General features: G+C 39.7%; 2 protein-coding genes across 2 annotated transcripts in view; one reads left to right on the top strand and one right to left on the bottom strand.

Annotated features, from left to right (window-relative positions):
- Nucleotides 1-412: 412 nt before the first annotated feature.
- Nucleotides 413-5,329, bottom strand: SERF1B (small EDRK-rich factor 1B). Its single transcript, XM_088536971.1, has 3 exons — nt 5,306-5,329; nt 2,142-2,250; nt 413-1,230 (listed from the first exon to the last, which is right to left on the bottom strand). The coding sequence occupies exons 1-3, from the start codon at nt 5,310-5,312 to the stop codon at nt 1,158-1,160; spliced, it is 189 nt and encodes a 62-aa protein (XP_088393097.1). The 5' UTR covers nt 5,313-5,329; the 3' UTR covers nt 413-1,157.
- Nucleotides 5,330-7,211: 1,882 nt separating this feature from the next.
- Nucleotides 7,212-25,056, top strand: part of BDP1 (BDP1 general transcription factor IIIB subunit) — a 47,142-nt gene continuing 29,297 nt past the window's right edge. Inside the window, exons 1-18 of the mRNA XM_088536988.1 lie at nt 7,212-7,537; nt 9,821-10,376; nt 10,973-11,082; nt 13,680-13,739; nt 14,096-14,239; nt 14,842-14,975; nt 15,606-15,700; nt 16,286-16,340; nt 16,975-17,118; nt 17,792-18,085; nt 18,472-18,583; nt 19,638-19,788; nt 21,084-21,160; nt 22,458-22,602; nt 22,711-22,787; nt 22,986-23,145; nt 23,573-23,655; nt 24,763-24,994. Of these exons, the coding sequence (XP_088393114.1) occupies nt 7,212-7,537; nt 9,821-10,376; nt 10,973-11,082; nt 13,680-13,739; nt 14,096-14,239; nt 14,842-14,975; nt 15,606-15,700; nt 16,286-16,340; nt 16,975-17,118; nt 17,792-18,085; nt 18,472-18,583; nt 19,638-19,788; nt 21,084-21,160; nt 22,458-22,602; nt 22,711-22,787; nt 22,986-23,145; nt 23,573-23,655; nt 24,763-24,994 (2,955 nt within the window). The remainder of the gene's footprint in view (nt 7,538-9,820; nt 10,377-10,972; nt 11,083-13,679; nt 13,740-14,095; nt 14,240-14,841; nt 14,976-15,605; nt 15,701-16,285; nt 16,341-16,974; nt 17,119-17,791; nt 18,086-18,471; nt 18,584-19,637; nt 19,789-21,083; nt 21,161-22,457; nt 22,603-22,710; nt 22,788-22,985; nt 23,146-23,572; nt 23,656-24,762; nt 24,995-25,056) is intronic.

Here is a 25,056-nt window from a genome sequence, read left to right as displayed (position 1 = left end):
GAGGCGCCTCAGGGCCTCCTCGCTTGTTCTCGCTGCTGGAGCACCCCGCTCCAGCAGCACTTTCTGAACCAGAATGTGCTGCAGTTTCTTGCAGTGCTCAGTGGCCGTGTGTAAGTGAAGTTACAACACTTTGGACTCACATCTCTCAAAAGCTGGCAGGCAGAGGGCAGAACCCAAGGCTCACTAGGCTTCACACCAACTACAGGTACTGCCAAAATTATACGCATGTTTCCTGAAACTGCATAAGCTGCAACACATCTATTGTTTACAAACAATAAAAGCATTTAGGCCTACAGAGTTCAGGCAAGCAGTCCAAGAGACTGCAAAGATCTCCCCCTCCCAGGCATTTGAGGTAGTTACCTCAGCCAGCACACACCCAAAGCAGTCAACCTGTCCATGAACAAGCACTGCATTTTCACTTGCACTAAGCTTTATTCTTGAGACCAGTTTGAGAAAGCAACAGTTTCAACCATTTTAGTGACAGCAGTTTTGCAATCTGTGAACAACTTCAGTTTATTAACTTCAAAACCCATGACTTCTTAGTATAGTAATAGCTTCATGGTCTGCTTAAGTACACCAATGAATACTGTAACTATAGAAGCATCTTCTACAGTACAGACTTCATACTGCCATATTTCTCCATAATTGACTTTTCTTAATTCTTAAAGAACTAATCCATCAATCATAACCATTTCAATTAACAATATTTCATGCAACATTTTATTGTAAAAATAATTTAAGATGAAGTTCAGACCTTTTCAATTTAACCACATTTTACAAGTATGTTCCATTCTGAATTAAGTTGTTCTTTAAGAAATCAAAAAAGAAAATCTGGTCTAACTGTAGTTTCAGAAATCCATTATTACTGGGACCATTAAGTGAAACCAACAATTGTAACAAAAAGCTGGAGTTAAGCTATTGTCTGGTACCATTACTTATATGCATGCAGAAGAGTACAGTCAGTGCTGAAATAACACTTCAGATAACTAAGCCTACACTAACCTGAAAATACTCTAAAAAATGCAAATTGAACAAGTCTGCAAGTATGAGATAAACATTTAACCATTTAATGGCTGGCCATTTTTATAAATGTCTGATCTCCTCGGCCCTTTAGTTTCATTGACGCCCTCTCCGTAGGTCTCCTCCATAGGGAGGGTTCATTTTGCTCCTGCCTGCAGAGACTTCCTTTCATTAGCTGCTTTTTGTTTCTGCTGCATGATTTCGGAGTCTCTGTAAAGAAGCAAAGTTAGACTTTAGATATTGGCTCACCATTTTTCACACTGAACATCTCTTGGCTTGCTTTCCAAGAGCCATTGAGCGATGCCAGTTTCAAGGAAAAACAGCAGTGTATCAGCATAGAACAGAGTTCACTGCTAAGTAAGCCTACATTGTAGGTAAATTGTTTCATTAACAAATCTGTGTTTAAGTTTCAAAAGTACAGGATATAACAGATGGAAGAGCTTCTAAGTACGGAATCCCCTTTATTAGGCAAAACCTGCTCAAAACAAATTCCCTCCACTCCAGGGCTTGCAAAAAAAAAAAAAATGAAGCTGCTTGATATCAGATACAAGCCTGCATATAGTATTTATACTTTAGCACATTAATGGACCATGAGCCAAAGTATTTAAATCTCATTTGAGACCATTTCTCTGAACCATTCTTTGTTCCCACTTTGCTTATTTTAAGGACGTCAGCCAATTTGAGTAGCTACTGAGCAAGCCCTTACCAGTTTTATTTGAAAGTCATTTGATTTCAATCAAACCAAACTCGCAAACTCTGAAACAAAGGTACAGACTTTTAGATGTTACAGCCGACAACTTGTTACCGGTTCTGCTGATGGAAACCTACTACTTTCATTTGCCCACAGCTGAATTCTGCTCATGTTTTAAGAGTGCCAGATTAGTTTGAAATTACTTCTTGTATTCATTCTGGAAAGCAGCTCACAAAACATACAAGAAGTCTGGGCAAGTAGTATAGCCAGGATTTGAATTAAGTCTTGCCTGCTTTGCTCCAGAACTCTGAGGCTCTAAGGATCTCTAACTCTCTAAGGCTGATCACTAGGATCCGACTACTTTGCCAGCACAGCTTGTCTTAAAAAAAAAAAAAAAAAAAAAGCTCCTTCCCACTGTACTAGATCTTACCTTTGTTTCCGCTGAGAGGCAGACAAGCTATCCTCTTTCCTTTTCCCTTTGTGGATCTCCTGGGTCTTCTTCAGGTTCTTTTGGCGAGCAAGCTCACGCTGATTTCCACCTGTGAGATATATAACTTTATGCAAGACCTGACAGTTATATAGGCATGTTCCTATTCTCCTATTCCTCTTACAGGAAGGACTACAGAATACTATGCCACAGTTTGCAATACTGGACCTATGCACTGAAGTTGTCTTCCAAGTTTAATGTGGCTACTGCAACAGCCATTTTCTACATACAGATACAGCTACTCAATGCCAACATAAGGTTAATGCAGCACTTGGACACAGCCTTAGCCAGCACTTAAGTGTGACTTCACAAAACTTAAATATACATCCCACTGCTTGCAGTACGGAAGACAACTCTCCAAGAAACAGACAGGCCTTTCACAGGACTGATCAGCCACAAGACTGATTACACTACAGGCTTTGTTTTTGATAAGACAGCATTCCTGAAGGCAAAATATCAAAAACAGCACACAACTGCTGCCCGGAGCTGCTGCCCCAAATACTCAGTCCTCCTGGCAGCAGCCATAGCTACCTCAGCTATAAGACTCTTTTCTGCACATTGTCAACTCTTTAATTATATCCACTTTCTTAGAGCAGTTCAAGTATGCTTTCCTGCTCATCTGCCAGGGGTTTCTTTGCTTAGTATTTCTTCTTGCCCTGCTTCTTCTGGGCTCAGAGTATTCCAGCCTATTCTAGGAGTAATCACTTGTGTTCATCATACACAACCACAAGTTATTTTTCCATGCTTGATGTTCCTGTAATTTGTTGTGCCCATTTTAATCTCTCCAGTTTTAAGATCACCTATGCTCTTTTTATCTTTGGAGAGATAATATTCAGGTGCCTGTCATTTCAGCTGCTGCAGAAGCAGTTTACAACCAGGTCCAGAGGAAAAATAGTAACTTTTGGCATAAACCATGGCTTCATAGTTGTTCTGTTTAAGTGCATCTGCTGTGTCAAGAAGCAGATAAGAGGCATCCTATGGAAGCAGCAGTACTGCATATTCTGAACACCACTGCTTTTCTGGTGGGGGAGCATTTTGACTGCTGCTTCCTGCAGGCTGATATAGCCTTGGAAGGCAGTGGGAGGACATCATGTACTATCTTTTGTAAGGGTGAAGAGAATTCCTAAGCCGCCTCCTCCTCACTAGCATCCAAGGTTATCTTGTCCCCAGAGTCCTGGAGTATAGAGAAGGATCACTATTTGTTTAGGAACTGAAGTGAAACAGCTCTCCAGCAATATTACAGTTTGATTGGGGCTTGATGACTCATGAGCAGATGATACATTCCAGGCTATAAATGGTTCCAGAGTTCTATAGTGCTCAGGAGTGCACAAATATTGTACACACAGGTCAGCAGGAACCAAATAGGTTTCCTGTGGTACTTGAAGACATTATTTCTTGGCCCATAAAGAAGAAATGCCCAAACTCAAAACACTGTTATAGTCCCAGTTCACCCAGCAGCTATCCTGAACCCTTAACCTAAGGCATTCCCCTCTTCTCTCAGGCAGTGTTGTGCACGGTGTCTGCAGAAGTATTCTGTAAAAAGTGATAAGCAGAAGAATCAGGATGAATGATCTTGGTTGCTGGTCTTGGGTGATGCTTCTGCACAGCAAAAGACAGCAGGTAGAAGCACTAGACTAGCATCAGAGAGCAAAATTACTCTTTGAAAGGAAGCTTAAACTTCCATGCAAATGTTGCCAAAGATTATTTGGCCCCAGGACTTTATCCAAGATGCTGGATAGGTTCATTTTTTCTGAGCTTTCTACAGTCTGTAACATCAGCCTGGGCCTTCCATGGAACACAGTCCAATGCTAACTCTACTCACCTTTCTCAAATGTGAAACTCAAGAATGAGAGGCACATGTATAATCTGTCTGCTTATAACTGTGCGGAATATGCCCCTACCTTGCCAGACTCTGTAGAGTTTCTGTTCTACCTGTTCCTGCTCTTCAGGCTGTTCTTAAGATACACTAAAAATCTCCAAACAGCACAGAAACTGGACCAAAGCACAACCATCTTTATTGGAAGGAAATTAGAAGAATAACAACAAGGTTTACATCTAAGATCATGATCTCCAAGTCACCTTCCAGCTAGCAAAGGAACTTAATCACATACCAGAACTTAACAATAGAATAAAAAAGAAATAACCTGCCACCATTTATTTGAAAATACATGAACTAGGCCAATTCTAATCATACTGAAATTCTGAGTTCTGGAAACACACCTTAAAGATGAGACCACACTGTATGTCACACACAGCTTTCTCCACCCACAGTATTCCTGATACCATATTGAACTAGGCTGTCCAAAAAATGAAGTATGGTATTGTCAGACCAGATGTAACCTGACATGGAACACTGTACCTTCCTGCAACCTTATAGATATTTTATCACAGAAAGTGGGAATACATCAAAACCTGTCTGCTGCTTCCTCCATAAACCCAAAGTCTATCTCTGCACATTTAATTCTTCTGAACATGCAATTCTTCTGCACTTTCATCGGTGGAACAGATTTGAAGGTACTTTTTTTTTTTTTTTCCCAATTAGGGCTGGTATCAAGGCACTTCCTCAATGCCAAGCACAGCATTGAGAAGACAAGCGGCAGCCCAGCTGATGCTCGGTAATCCCGGAGTAGCCTAGGCTTGGTTCAGAGACCTCCGCCATTTTGGACCAGATACACTAACACTAGCTTTAACTAACATGATGATATGCAAGCCTTGGTTCGCTTTTAGCGACACCCTCGATAATCATAAATGAAGCAGTAAGCTATTAAGTAATTAGCAACCCTTTAAACACCCTTTATTTGCAGCCAAGATCGAAATAGAGCATTAGCACTTTTCTAGCCGACTACCATCTACCCTCTCCCTCCATACTGCTATGCCAAGGGCCACTGAGCATACTTTTCCTTTAATCTTAAAACGGTGGCAGGACCTCGGGAGCTTCAGCCGTGTCGCGTCCAGGCTGCGCCCGTCCGCCGGCCTGAGCTGTCCGACGCCATTACAGCGGAGCGGCCGAGGCGTTCCCCCACCCCTCCTCAAGCCCCCACGCAGCCCCACCGCTCCGGGTACCGACAGTGGGGCGAATGGGGGCCCGCCAGCGGCCAGGCACTCACGGGTCATGGCGAGACGCTGCGCCTGGCCGGCCGCGGCTCCTCTCACCCACCACTACAGCAACGAGAACCTTCTAGCACAGCGCCCCCCGGCGCGCGCGCCTTATAATGCCTTGCCGCCACGTGACGTCATGGAAGGGCGGAGCCACCGCCCCGCCTCTCCCAATCGGTGGGCGGTGCTGAGGGGCGGGGCTTGCGGCGCGGCAGGGCGGGGCACGAGCGGCGTCCGTTGCTGAGGGGCGGGACGGCCATTTTGCCTCGCTCCGTCCCGCCGCATGGCGCTGTGCCCCTGGGGGCTGAAGAGAAAAGGCTGTTTGTGGAAATAACTGCCTATGCTCTCCTTTCCCGGAGACGGCTGGGAAAGGGAAGGAGGAGAGAGGTGATTATTTAGGGTTAACAGTGGTCTGAGAAAGCAACGTGGGCCTATAAGCATGTCGTATTACCCTGAGGTAACTAGAGGGGGTGGATCAGCTTCCTGGCCGTTGCTGTTCTAGGAGAGGAGAAAGGCTTTTTGCATTCTTGAAATTATCCCAGTATTAGGTCAAATAAGGCATATCCTTTCTGGTCTTCTGTCATGCTTAGGTCATGTTTTCCAGTTTCTTACTGTAACTGTCCTATGTTTTTATATAAATGAAAAGTAGATGTGGCATCTCACAGTTACAGAATTTCCAGATACACATTTTTAAGAAAAAAGAAAATAGAGGTGAAAACTCTTATGATATACCAGCTTATCCTGCTGAGCAGTAGTTGTTCTTGTAAAACAACTAATTGCAACATCACAGCACCCCTAGTCTGGGTCTCTTGGGCTAACAGCTCTTCTTGATAGAAATTCAGGATTTCAAATGAGAATATAAGTAAATAGAAAAAAGATCAATTTTGCTTTTATAATATGAAACTTCACATCTTTTGATCAAGCAGAAAAAGAATCAATGTAGATCACCATCACTTATAACTACCAAGAAAAGTTAATAAATGCACTTTGCGGCTCCCTTCCAGCACAGCTTGCTCTCTCCTAGCATTGCTCCTTTAGTTTGCTCTGGCATCGCCTTTCCCTTTCATCCCACCCCACATGGCTTCCTCCAGGCTCTTGCCTTCCTCACGTCTCATAGCACCTTCCCTTTGCAAGACCAGATCCAACCCCAACACGCTTTGCTGTGCCGCCTCAGGTGCTTTCTTTGCACTGCCCCAGCCCTCTCAAAGAAAAACCCTTAACCAGCTTGAGGAAATAACCGTCCTGGCTCAGCATGAATTTGATTATCATGAGGAAAACTGATGACTGAGAGTCTATTTGCAGAAATATAACTTAAGTAAAAATGGCTTTTGAGCTAATATCAAAGCATTGTTTTAGCATTGCACTTTGAGTTTTCTGCCTAGATCAAGCATCGGCTTGTACAGACTTGCCTTTTAAATCAGAATTCCAGGCCCCCGTAGGTAACAAAGCAATTAACTTTATTCACATGACCATTCCAAGCAATGAGGGAATGTTATTAATGATTTAACTCGCGCCCTGGGAGGCACGAGGCTTCGGGACGTGACCGCGGCCAAGAGCCCAACACGCCCCGTGCCGGGGGCGCGGCCGCGGCCCAACGTCTCCCACGCCGCGGCCGCGCCCGTCGCGCGCGGATGACGTCGGCGCCGCCGGCGGGGCGTGGCGGGTGACATGCCGTGAGCGGCGGTGCCGCGTCCTGGCCCGAGCCGAGCCCCGCGCCCGCCGCTGTCCGCGCCATGTTCCGCAGGGCCCGCCTCAGCGTGCGGCCCAACGTGCGGCCCGGCGGCAGGGGCAGCGCGGCTGGGCTGGAGCCGCAGGGCAGCCCGGGCCCGGGAGCGGCGGCCGAGTCTCCGGCGGCCGAGAGGTGAGTCTCGGCGGGCCGCAGCGGCGGCGCTGCGGGCGGGCCGCTCCGGGTCCGGGATGTCGGACGGGCGGGGGGTCTCCTGCACTGACGGGTGCCGCCGCGTCCTGGGGGGCTCTGGCCTGAAGTTTCGGCTTGTCGCCGCTTCCCCGCGGCTGTGCGGGGCGGCAGCGGTGCCCGCCGCCAGCGGGGACAGCGGCCCGGCTGTGCCCGGCGCGTGCGCTGCCTCAGCAGCGTTCCGCGCGGCGGCGTTGCGGGCTCGCCGCGTGCTGCTCGCGTTCCGCGCGGCGGCGTTGCAGCTCTGCGCGGCGAAACGCGACTTCAGCCTGCAGAGGAGGGGCCTGGCGCGCTGGGAGCCTGTGCTCTGCCCGCGGCGCTGCTGCCGGCCAGAGCCTCCCTGGGCAGCACAGCTGCCAGCCCACACAACATGACTCTGTTTCGTGCTTTACAGCGGTTCTGTTCTTGGCATTTGTTGCCATGCATTTGTCCCTGTTAACAGGTGAAAGCTTTCTTGCCTTTTCTTTTTTTTCTTTTTTTTTTTCTCCTTTTTGTGTTATTCTAAAGAATGAGTATACTTTCTGAGATTGTGCCCAGGACCAGTTCCTCAGGACCTTTCGCAGTCTGGTAATTACATTTCAGAACAACCTTCTCTCCGAGTTGAGTTTACGTTTTGTGTGAATGCCTGTAAATATATATTTAGTTGAAACCTGTTCTTCATGACATGATGTGAGATCTTAAGTGATTCTTTTGTCTAAAAAATCAGGTATTGGACAAGCCTAATGTGATGTTTTTGGTTACTGCCTTTTATCCAATATTTTTTTTTTATAAAAGAACCTCTTTCACAATGTGTTGTAACAAAGCTTTGTCTTCAAACTTTGTTTTAAAATTCTGTATGTATAGAGGTCAGACTACTGGACTTCTGTTATTTTTTTCTTCTCAAATGTAGGTTATGTAGCTTGTTATTTTTCAGTTATGTAGTACTGCTGCTGATTCCATGGGTTTGTAAAGTGTTTTTGTATTTTCAATTTAATGTTTGTTTTAGTGTAACTTAAGTGTATGTCTCAAAAAATAGATACCAGTGCTGTTTTAAAAGGGAGAGTATTCTAAAGGAGTTTGTTCACATGGCTTGAAAAATGGGTTTCTGCCGTGTCAGTAAGAGACTCATGGGTAATGACAAAGACAGAAGCTATCCAGGCAAGCAAACCCACAAAGCTGCTGTTTTAAAGAAAAAAGCAGAACAGCAGTATAAATCCGAAAGTATTTGTGATCCATGTTGTTCATGCTGAAGTCAGTGTGCAGACTTCTTCAGCTTGCCAGCCCAGCGACATGTGTGGGGCAGGGAAAAGGGCTATGAAAGAGTTTCTTCGCAGAAGTATGGGTTTGGAAACAAAGCCCTTTCTCAGGGGAGACGTGTGGTCAGCTAAAACGCTGTGGTGTGGTCCTCAGTTCAGATTTCAGCTGGAAGGAGCGGGTAGCCTCTCTCAAGTCTCCCTAGATAAAGGCCATCCCCCCTGGGTGGGTGGCTCTCAAACTCTGCCTAAGTGGATTTGACAGCAGCAGCACAGTTTGGTTTCTCGAGTTCAGTTTCACTATCTCTTGCAATGCAAATGACTTTGAATGGAAATGGAAAATATCTTACTCAAAGCACACAGAAAGGTACTGTGTATATGAACAATGCTGAAATATATGGGACAATTGAAAAAAAAGTGAAGCTGTTATATATGAAGACATCATCTGTAGGCTGTGCCTGAGCCACAGATAACTAGTAGCTGAAGAGAATTTGGAACAATTTTGCTATGTGGTTATGCTTTTCTTGTAGTCTTTCAGAGGCATTTGCTTCTGACTCTTCTTGGAGGGAGGAGGGTCATGGGTGTGAACATCCCTATGTACAGAAACACAAAAGGCATAGCTCAAACATAAAATTAAGAATCCCTTTATGACTCAGTTTTAATTGAGCTGCAGTTTTTACTGTGACGGCAGTCAGCGCTCTGGAGTTGCTTGCAGACTTGGGAAGGGGACAGTATTTGGCATTTTGCTTGCACTTTGGAACTTACATATTCCTTACATAGAGATAAGAAAGCTTTCTATGGAAGCTAAAAGTCATTACTTTAAGAGGGCTGCTTAATCTTGTTATTAGTATGGGAAATGGAATAGTAATGTCCTTTGTCTTTTTTTTTTTTTTTTTTTTTTTTTTAAGTGATCCGCTCCAACATGATCTACTTGCAAATACGTAAGTGTAATTAATGTTCATGTTAATTGTTTCGAAAATCATGGAGCTGCTTATTGCATATAGGTTTCTTGATTGTTTTTCATATGTAACTGACATGCGGCATATTTTTACAAGACTTCATTATCTTTATTGTATTGTAATGTTTGATATTCTCTGATTAGAAGGCCTTCTAAAAAAGAATGGGGCAAAGGCGAAGAAGGAACATTCTTAATCAGCTTATGACATTAACAATTAATATTATAAAATATGTCAGTTCTTACGATGGGTTCAGGAGAAAGTACCAACTACAACTTGGTTTTCATGTGCCTTCTTGTATGTAGTTGCATTTCTCTGTAGCATTGCATTTATATTATTTGGTCCACAAATATACATACTGGTTCCCAAAGCTGTAAAACTGCCACTGTAAAATATTTCAGAATACTCTTTTGAATTTTCCAGAGATGAGAAGACTGATAGCTCAAATGATTCTGGAGAAGCCAGTAAAGCGGCAGAGATGCCCACACAGAGAAGAAAACGGATTTCTACTCTGCCCAATCTTGCAAAACCCAGAGCTGGACCTTCATCTGCACAACGTTCCTCTTCAAAACCGCAGAGGCGAGCAGTTTCTCAGGCTCTTGTTGGAAGTGCTTCCCTTCAGAAGGATTCCTCTCCATTAGAAAAGACTAATGTGGAAAGTTCTCCAAAGTCTCCCATATTGCCTGAAAAGAAAACGCCTGTGCCACAAGTGCCACAGTTCTCTCCATTAAAAAAAACAGCCATCAAAGAACCAAATGTGGGTGTAGCAGCTCAGAAAAATGATGATACCCTGCAGAAGAATGTATCTTCCCCACTCAAGGAAAGACCGACACAAGATAGATCAGTGACACAAGAGGAAAAGCTACCCACAAAACCCACCCCTATAAAAGGGCAACGAATATTTTCTGACCGTGAAAGGATCCTCAAAGCTCGGAAGTTAAGAGAAATGCTTAAAGAAGAGCTGAAGAAGGAGCGTCTGGTAGGCCTCTGTGGTGCACAGTGCTCATGTGTGGAGAAGTGTCATGTGCCTGATATATCACTTATACCTCACTTCTCCTTTGCAGTAGTTTTCTGACAGTTATCAGCTGCTTACTGTTAATAGTCTGTCAGGTCTTATAACTCTTTGCAGAGGCTTGAATGATTTGTAAGCAATAGCAGCTTGTGTTCTGTCATAGTATAGATTATTTTATGAAAGACTTTTTTTTTTAATCTGAGACCTGCTAATAAATGATGGTCAGCATTCCAATTTAAATAACTTTACAGCTGGCAAATGCAACAGAGAAGTGTGCTGTAAGAAACCTGAGGTTTGGGATTCCTCATAGTTTTTTGACTTAATCATTGACTAAGTTCTGGGATCTCACTTCTCACTGCCTAGAGTATTGAATTTCTGTAAGAGTTTAAAATACTTAGGGGTTGCTAATGTTATCTCTGACAAATGGACACTTGCAAGATAAAATTACTTAACTGATTGAGAGGGAAGAGACAAACAAACAAAAAACCTACATCCTAAATAAAAACTATTTATTAAGTAAAAAGTATTTGTAAGGCGAGCTCATTTGTTTTATTTTCACACAGAAACAGTTAAAACACAGGCCTCCAGTAATTGAAGGACGTTCTCCACCAGATCGGTCCAAAATGACTATGAGAGACTTGATATACTATCTGCCAGAAAACAATCCTATGAAGTAAGTATGATTCCCCCGACTTAGATCAAATGATTTTTTTTAATCGCCAATTTAATATCTGCATTAGCAACATAAACTTAGAAACATTTTCACACTTACTCAGCTTTTGTACAAAAAGCTGAGTATGGAGTTTATGAAAAAATATAACTATTTCCCTGATTAAATATTAAAGAAAGGTGTCCCCACTAATGGTTTATCTCTGAACAAACAATTTCAAATGCAGATTAACATTAAGTCTGTGTGTGTGTGTGTATGTTTTATTTTTATATACAACTTCAACTTCATCAGTTATGGATACTTGGGATGTTAGGTCACTAAATCTAGCTGGCTCTGAGATGCAAGTGTTTCTCCTTCCCGCAGGCTGCTGAAGTGCAGCTGGGTGTGCTTGAAGACCCAGGAGGTCTCTCTCCCAGCTGGATGGATGCAGCTGATGCTGGTCCTGTGAGCAGGTTTGGCCAGTGGCAGGGTTGAGAGTGTATCCCAGGTAAAGCACATTCCCGCAACTGGCCATGCGGACAACCGGACAGAGCAGTGCCTTTACTTGCAACCACCACCAACATGAATATAAATACAGCAGCCCTGTCCTTTTCGTCCTCTCTCTCTGCTCTGGATTGAAGTTCAGGAGTGAACGCACGAGCACCCCTCACTCTAGATTTGTAAGCACACTTGCAGTGACAGATTCCTTAAATTCAGCATGACTTCCAGTCCCGTAAAAATACCTGGACTGTGAGCTCCCTGGCCCGGTTTGTGGTTTCCTCTTACCTGTTGGTTCAAGTAACTAGCAGGTACTGGTTGGTTACTTTGGTTTGGTGTTTGCTAGCAAACCAGATGCATCTGGTCTTGCCCTTGTCTTGTGATCACTGCCACAGTCATGGATCCCTCTGATATTAGTATGGGCTTTCAGTATCCCTAATATTCATTTCCAGATCTAGGGCCCTTACCAAGCAGCTGATTCAAATCTTTAGTCTTTTTAGCTTGATATTTGCTAGCAAAGTGCACATATACACATGCACACAAGGTTAGTTTTGCTAGAAAAATGTTAACATAGGCAGGCTTTGCAGTTGGTAGCGCTTAGGTTTCCACACCCCCTGGCCTCTGCACTTGCTAGCACATAGACTGGAGGCCATGTGACCTGCAGCGCCTTCTCTAGCTGCTGGCACTTGGACCTTTCAACCCTTTATATTACACACCCTACACTAGCCAGGTCTTGGCGTTTGGACATCTGGTCTGTGGTCTCTGTGTTTGTTGGCAGCTAGACCTACAGGCCCAGTGACCTGCAGCATCTTTTCCAGTTGCTGGCATGTAGGCTCTGCTTCCCTCACACAGAGAGTAGCAAATACACAGAAAATGGGATAGAGTGCAGTGGTGAGTCAGCAGGGCTTATTCAGATTGCATACTGACTGGCAGCCTGCTTTGAGGTAACTGCCTAAGTTACGCCTTTCCTTTCTCTTTTCCTTTGGATGTTGCTCTCCATCCATACTGATATTTCCCATAAATATCTTCTGATAAATTTAATGTAGTCTCACAAGGCTGTTCTCATACACAGTAAATTTCTCAGAATCTTGAAGACCCTCAAGTATTCCATAACACTTTATGATAACCATGTTTCTCCATTTTTATCAATTATGTAGTTCAGATCGATCCTCTTCAAGACTATGCCCAAGTAGTTCCTTTAATAGTCAGTCAGTGAGTGGTTGAGGAGTTCTGGTGTTTGTTGTTCTGTTATTAACTGCTCCTTAATGTTTGCATGTCTGTTTTATTTATGGATTTCCTTGTTATTTGTTATTTCTTCTACACTGAATAGTGTTAACCTACTGAACCATATGCTCTCACATTCCACATGCTCTTAGGATGGATATATCCATATACCTCTAAACCTGGCTCTTGTCAACCATGATAATGTTATTCAGTAGTGATTCTCGGGGCAGCATATGCCCTGAAGGTATTGGCTCTGTAAATCAGTTTGGAATGGTGTGGATGATACAGGAGGTGGTCCAAAATCTTTGGAATGAAAACCTGATAAGCAGCTATAAAAAAAAAAACTTAGTTTAGCTATTCTGAAAAGTATGGTGCTTGTTGGATGGACCAGGATTTTCATGTTCACAGAACTTGCTAATCAGTGCAAAATGCAGACACTTGTCTGTAGTAGCACAGTTGTACCCTCAACTTATGAGCTTATGATGCAAGGTAGAAGGTGCTTGTTTTTCAGTAAGCTGTTGGCTGCTCTTCATCCTCACCTGCTTGTGATAAGGTAGTTTGAACTCCCAGTGGAAAGCACTGTGAACATTAGTCAGCAGTGAATCACCTGATGATCATCATCATAGTCTTATGGATCACTGCTTGAAATCTCTTGTTTTGTCCTCTTGATATGCCTTGAACAATTAAAGGGTTATACAAAATCCAGCAAAATTCATTAAACAGTCATGTTTGTCCAATTAGATCAAGTCCAGACATGGTACAAAGAACATAAAATAATATGAAAAGTGTGTTTTTTTTTGTTATCCATTAAAAGCAAGTTTGAGAGTTTGTGCTTTATTAGATGAAAGCAGAAATGTGTCTGTACAAACTTTCATCTTTAGTGTTTTACAAAATTTTAGGTCTTCTCTGGCAGAGGAAAAGAGAACAGAAAAAAATACTGCATTGGGTCAAATGAAAGAGTAAGTCTTGTTCATTGGGGTATTTAGAGTCAAAAATTTGGTTTTTGTCAGAAAACAACATGCTGTAATGTATGTTGTGATATTAATTTAAGTTTTTGCTCTTTTTGCTTATTGTTTCAACATTATAATCCTTACTTAAAGTAAATGTAAAGCAATTTGGGAGGGGAATGTGGTTAAAAACCGTTTTGTTTCAATATTATGTTTCTGGGTCATTTTTCTGTGGTGCAATGGAATGAGCAGCAGAGTTCAGGGTCCTTTTTAATTACAGTAGTGGGCTGTGTTGCTGAGTCGCTCATTAGATCATTGAGTATCTGGTGTACTGAGCAGTAAGTTTTTGATTGATTTCTTAATTGTAGACAGGAAGAGAAAAATACTCTTGATCATGAAGAGGAAGATGAGGAGGAGGAAGCAGAGAATGGAGAGGAGAGTCAGGATGGTCCACTTCTAGTTCCTCGAGTGAAAGTAGCAGAAGATGGCTCAATTATTCTGGATGAAGAAAGGTACCAGATTCTGCAATCCAACTAGTAGACAATATATACTGGACTGCTGCTTGGTTTGTGGATAAAGAATAGTTATCTTGAACAAGGACAAACGAGAATGTTTTGATGATTAGGATAGCCAAGCTATCCCATAGTTTAGAAAGCAATGCAAATGTATGATAAAATATGACCACAATTATCTACATCACCACTATAGTGATAATTCTCATGATAGATAATTCTCATATTTTCTATCAGAAATGTATTTTTGGAGAAAGATGGAGAGAAGATGATGCAATGTTTTATTCAAGTGAATGAATAGTGAATATTTATCAAACTCCCAGATGTCTTTTATTTACTTCCCTTCTTTGTCGTACTTGCGTGAGTTTGGTCATTGCTATCTGGGTGTCAGCATGTTATTTGCTCCAGCTTTCTGTCTTGAACCTTGCTGCCCTGCTCAAGTGTCAGTGTTTTCAGTAACTTTGCATAGAGTGCTATGACCATTTGAAAATACTAAAGTATCGAAACTAAAAATCTGAATAGTTCACTAATAAACATCAACAATATGTCCTGTTAGTAATATTTTCAGGAGTATTTAAGTGTCTTTTGGTTCGCTGTTCCAGTTTAACTGTAGAAGTACTAAGGACAAAAGGTCCATGTGTTGTAGAAGAAAATGATCCCATATTTGAACGTGGCTCTACAACTACATATTCCAGCTTCAGGAAAAGTTTTTATACAAAACCATGGTCAAATAAAGGTGAGCATATTTTTGAGTATATTATGCTGAAGTCCCAGCTTTATAAGAAAATATTGCTATTATTTCAGAATTTATCTTCCTGAATGGAGAATGAGCAAGGTTGTTTGTGTATGTACACAAATGTATGTGTGTGTATAAAAAGATGCTTTATTCAAACATGCTTTTGCAGAAATGGGTAGTGTTAGTAAATCTGATCCCCACTAGGCGATGGGAAATGCTGGTTACTTATCTAAGTAATTTCTTAATGGACATGTTCTCTATCAGAGAATGGATGTATGAAAATTGGAGAGTATATAATTATATTGATTAGTGTGATACTGCTTTGTGTTATGTTTCTCATTAATGTTGGGAAGATTTGTCATGTGATAAAAGTTGATTTTTTTTTCATTAACTACATAACTTTAAATTTTGCTGGGATTCAATTCAATTCAATTTGCAGCCTTGTTAGATATCCTAATGGTTGATTGTAATCATAATTTATCTGATTCTGTAGATGAGAAAATGGTCCCTTCTCTGAGTTATCTGTTTAGTTGTATTAATAATTTGCAACTGTTCTATTTTAGATAGTAAGAGGGACAATCACTTCTAAAGTACTTCTAAATATTGTCTATCCTTTTTTTTTTCTCCCAGAGACGGACATGTTTTTTTTAGCTATCAGTATGGTAGGAACAGACTTCTCTTTGATTGGGCGACTGTTTCCTCATAGAGCTAGAGCAGAAATTAAGGTAAAAATTAAAGCATTCAAATAATTAAACATCTATTTTCACTGTTCTGTTTCAGTTTTTTATTCTCGTTATTCCTAGTAGTTGATAATTTTGATGCTAATTGGCTCTGAAGTAATGCTTTTAATAACAATTTAAAATATGAATATGCTGGGTTGCATTCTGATCACTGTATTTAACAAGCAGATATAGCTAATATTGCTTTTATTTTAATTGGAAAATGCTGATAGTGCGTGATGTTTGAGATTCTTTTGTGTTACCTCTTTCTGGTGTCTTGTTAGTAACTTCTATAATTCAACCTCTTCCTGCACTGGACATAATGAGGATGGATGGAAGATGTTGCAAAATAACCAAAAATAAGCTAGTTATACTTACTGCTGACAGAAAACAAATTTTAATTGTCTGTGTAAAAAATAATGCCAAATTTTGTGTTCTATGAATATGCTTGTAACATTTAACAACTTCAATTCCTAGAAAAATGTATTGTTATAAAATAGTTTAAAAACTTTGTCTTGTTCTGTGTTGTGCAAACAGCTATATGGTTGCATTTCTTGCTTATTTAAAGATAAACCTAACTTTTATTTTTAGAATAAGTTCAAACGTGAGGAAAAAGCAAATGGATGGAGGATAGACAAAGCTTTCAGTAAGTAAAGAAAACACCCCACCTCTCAACAACTCATTTAGATGGAGGCATCTTTCATCATTGTCATTTTTGTGCTCTGCCTTACTTGAGTAATTTTATGAAAATCTTTACTCTTAAATGAATTTAGAAATTAGGCACTCTCAAGGTTTTTTATAGTATGATTCACAAATAAGATCTTTAGGTTTAATTTTCAACTTCGTATTTGTCCATAAACGAGATTAATATAAACTTTCAACTGAGGATTATTGTGCTTCACTGGAATTAAGAGCAGAGTTACTAATTGTAAACTGCTTTGAGGATCTTTTAAGTGCTTTATGTTTTTTGAAGGGGCCATGTGAGTCTTATGTTAGCACATTAATTCATTGTTTGCTGCTATGATACAGTTTATGTATTTGTCACTGCTAAATATTGCAGCCTTTCTGCAGTCTGTTTTTTTAAAAAAAACAAGCTGCCACAATTTTTTTACGTTGCGTCTATCTAGTTTCTGCCAAGACATATTCAGAAAGGAATCTGTTTAAATATGTAATTGTTGATTTTTAATACAAAGTGTAATAGTGATTATTTTACAAAAGCATAATTTTGGCAAGATTATCAGTTACAAAGTCTTTTGTATTTCTTTGTTTTAACTGGACAGAAGAAAAGCGGCCCTTTGATTTTGAGTTCTTTTCTCAGCTGCTTGAGAAGGTCTTGGCTGATGAGGAAAAGAGAAAGCAAAAGACAGTTAAAAGCCAGAAGCCAAAAGAAAAGAGACCGTCAAGGACTCGGAAGAAACCAAAAGGTACTTCGAAAGAATGCTCGAGATACCATCATAGAGTGGTGATGTTAATGTTGCTTCAGACATATATCACTAACAAAGTAAAAATCACATAGGGGAGCTCTTTCTCTCCTGTTGTGAACAGGGCAAGAAAATTCTGGCTTTGTAGCATTATTCTTTTTCAGATGTAGTTCACTTGTGTGCAGGATGGTAATAATTGGTTTCTTGAGGCACATTTTCTGTAGGCCACTTATTGTTCTTCCAGAGTACAAAGCACTGGACTGCTAGAAGGGTGTTTTTAATTTAATAGTTAATAAATGTCTTAGAGTAGCCGGTGAACTCACTTTTTAGCATCTTTGGGCTGAAGCTTTTTTTTTGGCACACTGTTTAAATTCTCCTTTAAATTTTTAGTTTTATAATAAATTTTTATTTTGTGATGCTGTTTCTCTGTTACCTACATTTTGACTCCTGAAGTCTGTTGCAGTAAATCTATGCTGAAGTTTTTCATTTTAATCAGCGACTGACTTCTCACGGACCTACTTGTATGCCTAATAGTGTGTCAGCATTGATTTATGCATTCACAAGATTTTCGTTTTGAAAATATCTGTCAACGATATTTCCAAAAATAGCATCTTGGGAATTTATGGCTCCTAATACTCCATCAGCCTGTTAATTAGGAACTATACTGTCTCGATAGAGAAAGCTGCCAGTTCAGAAGCTGCTAGTGATCAAGATAATTCTCAGAAAGCCAGAGTTTCTGATGTAGAAACAGAAGCAGATGCTGTGATGGCTGAGAAGGAGAATGAAGAATCTTTGGGCGTTTCTGAACGGACAGAAGAACAGGCTACCATAGAGCCAGCATCAGCCAAAAAGAAAAGAAAAAGGAGGAAAAAAGATGATCCAGAACAGGAAGTGGAGAATATTCCGGAAGAGTTGTCATCAAATACTGCTGTCGAAAGAAAATCCTCAAAGAAAAGTAAGAGACGAAAATGTTCACTGCTCACCTGCAAATGTTCAAATATACAGTCTTTATGTGAAGACACTGAGGTCTTAAAAATGAAAACTGGGGGGTTTGTTTTGTTACTGATCTACCTTGAAAGGTACAGAGCTGTGCCTTTCAAGAAGTTAACTTTCATGCTAAATCTGTATGTTGTGCTTTATTTTAGCTGAGAACAGTCATCTTAAACATTAATTATGTAGTTTCCACCAGAGTTTTCTTTGTTCTTTATTAAATCTTGCTTCACTGAAGCTGGTATGTGAGAATTAGAATTTTGTACTGTTAGCCAGAATGTCCAAACTGATTTCATTCCTGTTTATTAGTGGGAGAAATTTCAGTATGTGACACAAATTGTCATGGTCCTACTACCTTTGGAGAAGTGGATGGTGTTACTGAAGAAAAGCAAGATCAGACTCCTATCATAGAGGAGGAGAGATCAGAGTCCTGTTTACCAGTGGATGACGTAACTAAAAGTGATTTCCATTTATACAGGTAACCCTTTTTTTGTGATAGAAAGCTTAGGCAAAATAAATAACAATTTTTTTTTTTTTTTTTTTTTAGAATTTATTGAATATGTTGATTCTTACCATCATGTTAATTGATGTAGATGGGTAGAATTTTTAGATTCTTTGATCAGAGATGTTGTGTCCTGGAATATTTTAGTCGTTTCCTTTCAATTTACAGTCTCAGTGTATTCCCTGCCCTGATGCCCTCCTTGTAACTCAGTTTACATCAATGTTAAAATCCCATCAACATTACTTTCTTCTTGTGGAGGTGGGGGAGGAGGAAGTTGCTTGAAGTTTGGCTTATCCTAAACCTTGTCTTAAAACCTTTAACCGTACTACTACTATTTCTCTCAAAAGAGTGTTTGGTAATGTTGCTCGGAATTTATTAATAGAGGTTTCCTCATGAAAAAGGAAAATTGCTTAGATTTTACTTGTGCTGAACTTGCATCTTGGGTTGCGAGGCAAGATTTTAGTCTTCATTTGGGGCATTCTTTTACTAGAAAATATGTGAATATTCGTGTATTAGAAGTTGTTTTTTTAAATATATGAAAGGGGTAAATCTAAAAACTTATTGTGAAGCTGTCTGTAGTGCTTCAGAGTTTTGCATATTAAGTGCTCCGTATGCTTATATTGTAATTGTTTGTTTGCTGTTTTCATACAGTTTTCTTGAAACATTTATGTTTCATCCCTCACAGGAAGTATATGGAAGAACAGTAATTCTTGTATTTGAACTCAATGTAGATTGTTATGGAAGATCAGGGAAATTACTTTGTGTATGGTAACATCTGTTTATAGGCCTTTATCTAGTCTAGAATATTCAGATGGTATTTTTACCTTTCCTTGTAATGGTATTGCAAAAGTACAGAGATGTTTTTAAAGCTCATGTCATGGGGATGTCACTAAAAGTTATGGGTGTTTTAGAGAACCTGACAAACATCTAATCTATAGAATTTGCAAACTGCTGTAAATCTAAATTTTACTGTTCAACTTAATCTGTAAACTATTTTATTTACATTTTCACATGTTTTTATTGATTTCAGCTTTCAGGATGGCAGTGATAGTGTGCTAGAGACAGAATCTGATAAGCTGGGTCCTGGAGATGAAGCACCTCAGGAAAGCCAGCTCTCAAAGTTCCCGCTTTCAAAGATTACAAACAAGGAAAGACAATCTGAAGAAACTGTGGAAACCAAGGTATTTTTATTTTTTTAAAGTAATTCTATATTCTTAATATCTTCCTGTTTACTCTTAGCAGTGTTTATGTAAAGCAGCTTTTTGATATGTTTTTGTAACTTTTTACCACTTGCTGAACAAAAGGCAAAATCAACAGAATTTAAATGCTATCAACTTAGTTGGCTTTAATGTTTTTTGTTTGCTTGTTTTGCTTTGTTACACTCAGCTTATTCAGAGAGCATCATCCTCGTGTTTGCCTTGTCTTATAGATTGTTTAAACATTTATTCAGTTTAATTACTCAAAATGGCAGCACTGTAATATCAAAAAATGAAACACTGTAATAGCACCAATGAAATTTGATATGCTGCCTTGGAGCAAGTTTCTGCTGTCCGGCGTGTACTAGTGTGATGCTGACAGCTGATTTGGGTGGGAAGAGTACGGGACTGTTGTCTCAAAGTGTAGGCCTCTGTATTGCCTCAGCTATGGCTGTTATGAGGTGTTTCAGGAAAAATGTAGTCAAGTAGAGCAAGACTAAATGACTTTTTCTTGGGTACCCTCTAACCAGTGCTGCGGCTCAGGAGCTTCTTGAGATTGCATCTAGCTTCTTTCATAGCCGTTGTTGGTCCTTTTATCCATCACTTTGTCTAGCTGGTGTTTTGGATCTATTTGTACTTCTGTCATCAACTGCATACTACACCTGAGAGTTTCCTGTTTTATGCACTGCATGAGAAAGTATATTCTTCAGCTTATTTTAAGCCTGCTGCCTGATAGTTTAATATGGTATCCTCCCAATATTATGTTCCCATTCATCTTCTCCAGTCTATTCTTGTTTTTATGGCTGTTTTATCCAACAGTATCTTTTCTTGTGTGTTCTAACATGGAAAAATGATCTTATGGATAAAGTCTGATGTACGTTTAGATTCTCTTTCCTAAAATATAAATTTAATTGCTTAATAGAAAGTAGAAAATAGAAATTAACTGCTTAATATCTTAATAAATACTGAGTGCTTGTAGTGAGAAGTGTTATAACAATGCATTCTCCTGATACTAGTTGATGTAATCATAAAAAATAATGAACTGAACAGAACAATCTGTCATATACATCATCAGAGCATAGTGAATTAGCTTGAAAATTCATCTACTTCATTATGGCTGTTTGAAATAAGAAGGTCCTAAAACTTTCCAAACTTGATAATTTCAAAGGTGACTATTTTGTTGCTATTTTGGTCTACTATGGTTATTTTAACTTAAAACTTATGGAACACATTTACTGTCTTGCGGAGCTGAAGTAATAAGCATTTGTTTCCTTACTTAGAAAAAAAATGTGTGTGACTCATGTAAATCAGATGAAAAGGAGAGTACATCAGATGGTGATTTTCAACCTGAAATAATGTGAGTAGAAATATTTTTACCTTTCATTAGTACTTGAACTAAATGTGCATTTACTTATTTTGAATACGAACTCTGTTTAATCATACTAGGATTAGACGGTAGAGCATGGTGACTTTTCTTCCTTATTCAAGAAGGATTTTTGGTAGAAATTTCGATTTCTGAGGAGTTATGCTTTGACAAAGCTTAGAATGTTACCTGGGAATGAGGAGGAAGACTTAACTAAGCTTAGAAGACTTAGGCCTTCTATGATCAGTGGCAGCAAGAGAGATTTTGCCATTTTGTTTGGGTATGTCAGTTATGAAAGTTGGCTAAAAATTGGACTTTGTTGATTTCTTTGAAACTAGCAGATGTTTGCCAAAGCTCATTACCTGCACACTCCACATGTTTAATGTATTCATACATTTGGACACACCTCTCTGGAAAGTATTCCATCTCTGTCTGACTGCTCTTCTATATGAAGTTAATCTTTGTTACTATTTTTTACAGTGATGTAGTAGTGTTCAATCCTTTTTATATGATCAGAGACTTAGAAGTCATAATATGATCCTTTAGAGGTGATTTAGAGATAGTTTTCTGGTTTGCATTCAGTTAGCACCACTTTGAAATGTGAAGTTCCTTCTCCTTCCCTTATTGAATGATAAGTCACTTCCGTAGTAAAGATTGTCACAGTTTTATTTGCTCTGTGCTAGGAAATAGGAAAGGTGGTAGTTCCCATACTGAAGATTATTGATTGTCTTATTACTTAATTGGCTCCAGTAAAAAGTGTTGGGACTTCAGAAAACTCTATTGGACTTGTTAAGGATGCAGAGATTGATAAGTGCTTCCCATTTTTCAAGAATATTTGGGTTGTTGGCAGTGGGACAGAGTGTGAAAACAGCAGATCGTATTTTTGTGAACTGGATAGCCCTGAAAGAGAAGGGACAGGAAAGGGAGACAGGATGTGTGAACTAAATCGGTTGTACTTCAGAAGCAGCTTTCTAGTGCTTCAAGTTTTAATTTCTGTTGAAATCAGTTGGCCTGTTTTCAGTACCTTCAATTCTGAATCCTCAGGGAAAAGAGGTATTCCTGTGTAGCAGCACTTCCTTCTGGTATTTTAGAGTTGGATTCCACTGAAAGCCAGCATAGTTATTGAGTTTTACTTGAGATTCTCTCCTTTAAGTAATCTAGTAAACTGACAAAAGCTGTATCTTTATTACTTATTCAGTCCATGCTGCTCTTTAAGTACTTCGTGGACCAAATGAAACATTTATGTCATTACCAGAGAAAAAAATAATTCCCTCTTTTTTTATCTCTTAAGTGAAACTGAAAGGCCACCACTCAAAGGATGCTTTCAAAGACCTAAGCCAAATTTAGCAAGATCACCTGGAAGGAGAGAAGCAGCAACCCAAGAAAAACTGGAGGCCAGGAATTCTTCTCCAAACCTTGTGAATAAAGTCGAGAAGGTTAGAAGAAACGTTGTTTAATGTGCTGTGCACTTTAATATGGGTTCTGAGGATTGTCTTTGAGGCATCTGTGCATTTGTCCAAGAATATTTCTTGTTTTGATTTCAGTGCACTTTGAAAGGCAGTGGAAGTAATAGAAACGAAATCACAGAAGTGGAGAACATAGGTTTGGGAACAAAATCAGAGTAAGTATTAAGATAGATTTTCCAGTCTACTAGTTTTAACTTACAACTTTTACTAAAGTGGGTGCAAATCTTTCCAAAGTCAACTCAATATAAGATTAATTTCCAGAAAAGAAAGCTCTGCAAGTTGATGAGTACTATGAGGCTTGATATTAGGGAATAAATAACCTGTTGTGAATCCTTTGCTAATCTCTTGTGTAGAGAACCTGAAAAAAATGTAATTGCAAAGACCGTAGTTAGAGGATGTCGACAGCGTTTTAAGCCAAACATTGCAAGAGCATCTGGAAAGAAAGAAGAGCCTGGAAAAGATTCAGAAAAAGATAAAATGTTCCACCCAGAGCCTCAACGAGAAACTGAAAAGGTATTTAATTGAATGCGGTAACTGAAAATGTGTGTTGCTTAAAAACAAAAACCACCCTGCTTACAGGGTTAGTGGCAACACTGTCTTCCCCCCCCCCCCCGCAATCTGATCAGAAATCACCTGCCTACTTAATTTTCAGTGACAGTGTGATATTGCTTAGAGGATTCAGCTAAGCTGGAAGTTTTTCACGCATATAGTAGATGCCAATAATATCTCATGTTCTGCACCACATAAAAGCGTGTGTGTTTGTTCTATATTTTATTGCGCCTTTTCTGGCTGATATGAAAGTTACCTGGTGAATCTTCTATATCTGTCATAGTGTCATCCTGTTTCAAATCCTATTTTGGACAGTTATGTGGCCTGTTAGGTAATCCTGTACTTGATATATATAAAAGAATTAATGTCTTAACGTTTTATTTGTGTTCAGGTTACTGACCAAACTAATGTATGTGACACTACCAATGGAGAATCTTCAGGAAAACGTGATAAACCCTTGGAGACCATGTCTCAGTAAGTGTGTTAAAAGTGAGAAACAATGCACTGCTCTCTAGGTGTTTGCTATCCCTTTCACTCCTTTCACTTTTGGTAATATTATATAGAATGGTAGTTATAAAACTTGCTTGAGAAATATATATATATATATTTTTTAAGTGCATGGATTAAATGAGACTTCAAACGTGATAAATGCAAAAAAAAAAAAAAAAGAATACTAGTCCCTTTAAAACTAAAACAAGCCTTCTAAACTAGCTTTAATACTGAAATACATAATTTCAGTAGTGGAAAATTTTACTTATTTAAATAATAGGAATGATTGTTTGTTCTTAAACCATAATTAAGTGTCAGATGCCTGGGATAAGCGAGAAGAAAAACGTGTGGGCAGTTTAGTGCATATGCTAATTAAGAAATGTTTCCTGTTTTCTCTTCAGTGGAGAAATGGTAATTGTAGTGGAAATGCTCTGAGGTAGGAAAGGTTGTAAGATACATTCTTTTTATATTTAAAGGTGTGTAGTTGCAGAGGATGGAGGGAGGCAAACTGGGTTTTGATTTGGTAGAAAATATTTTAGCAGTTGTTATTTTCTTGAGCTGTGCTATGTAACTTGGTGCTCAGGGTGAATAGGCATAGAAACTGTTTGCTGGTTTTAATAACATGCTGCTGATATTTCATGTTAGCAAGATTATGGATACAGTTAACTGTATAGTCTCCGAATGTTTGTAACTTAACTCTTTGGATCCTTCATTAACCTAAGTTCATGTACCTCTAAGGCAGGTAGCTCTTCTTATTTTCCTATTATGCGTCAGAGGTCTGTCTAGAGGCAGGTAGAAACATGAGAAGAACCTGGGGTGGGTTAGAAAAGGTCTATGTAAGTTGGTATTCTGTCTACTATTGGGAAAGAAAAACAGGGCAAACAAATGTTAATATCATAAATGCTCTTTCAGCCTCCAACAGATATACTTTACACTTCCAAGTTAGCAGTGAATAGCTCAGTTCTAAGTAAGTGTATGTTAAAAGGACTGGAGGACCAAAAGAGTGGAGAGAATATTGCTCTGTGCAACCCCTCCAACTTGCAGACATCGTACGTATTTAGGAATTATGTTTTTTTGTTTTGTTTTTCCCAGGTGCAGTGAAACTGCTGGTTTGGAAGAGGACAGCAAACAAACTGTGCTGAAACCAGCACTACTAAAGAGAGGTCGAATGCCAAGACCAAAACCTAATATAGGAAGAATTGCTGCAAGGCATGAAGTCCAAACCCAGAAAAAAGATCCTGAAGAGGAGAAAACAGAATGTGAAGAGGTTGAAAAGGGTGTGACTCACCCTAGGAGTGAAAAAAAGGATTCCTGCCTCAAAGATGTGAGTTTTCTTTTCTTGAGCAGTCGGAGGTGTTTGCAGTTGAAAGTATTCATTTAGGAGCG

The sequence above is a fragment of the Tinamus guttatus genome, unplaced genomic scaffold, assembly GCF_059628265.1.
Source record: "Tinamus guttatus ecotype Peru unplaced genomic scaffold, ASM5962826v1 Tinamus_guttatus_pri_ptg000711l, whole genome shotgun sequence".
Lineage (NCBI taxonomy): Eukaryota > Metazoa > Chordata > Aves > Tinamiformes > Tinamidae > Tinamus > Tinamus guttatus.
This window is presented reverse-complemented; position numbering and strand designations above follow the sequence as displayed.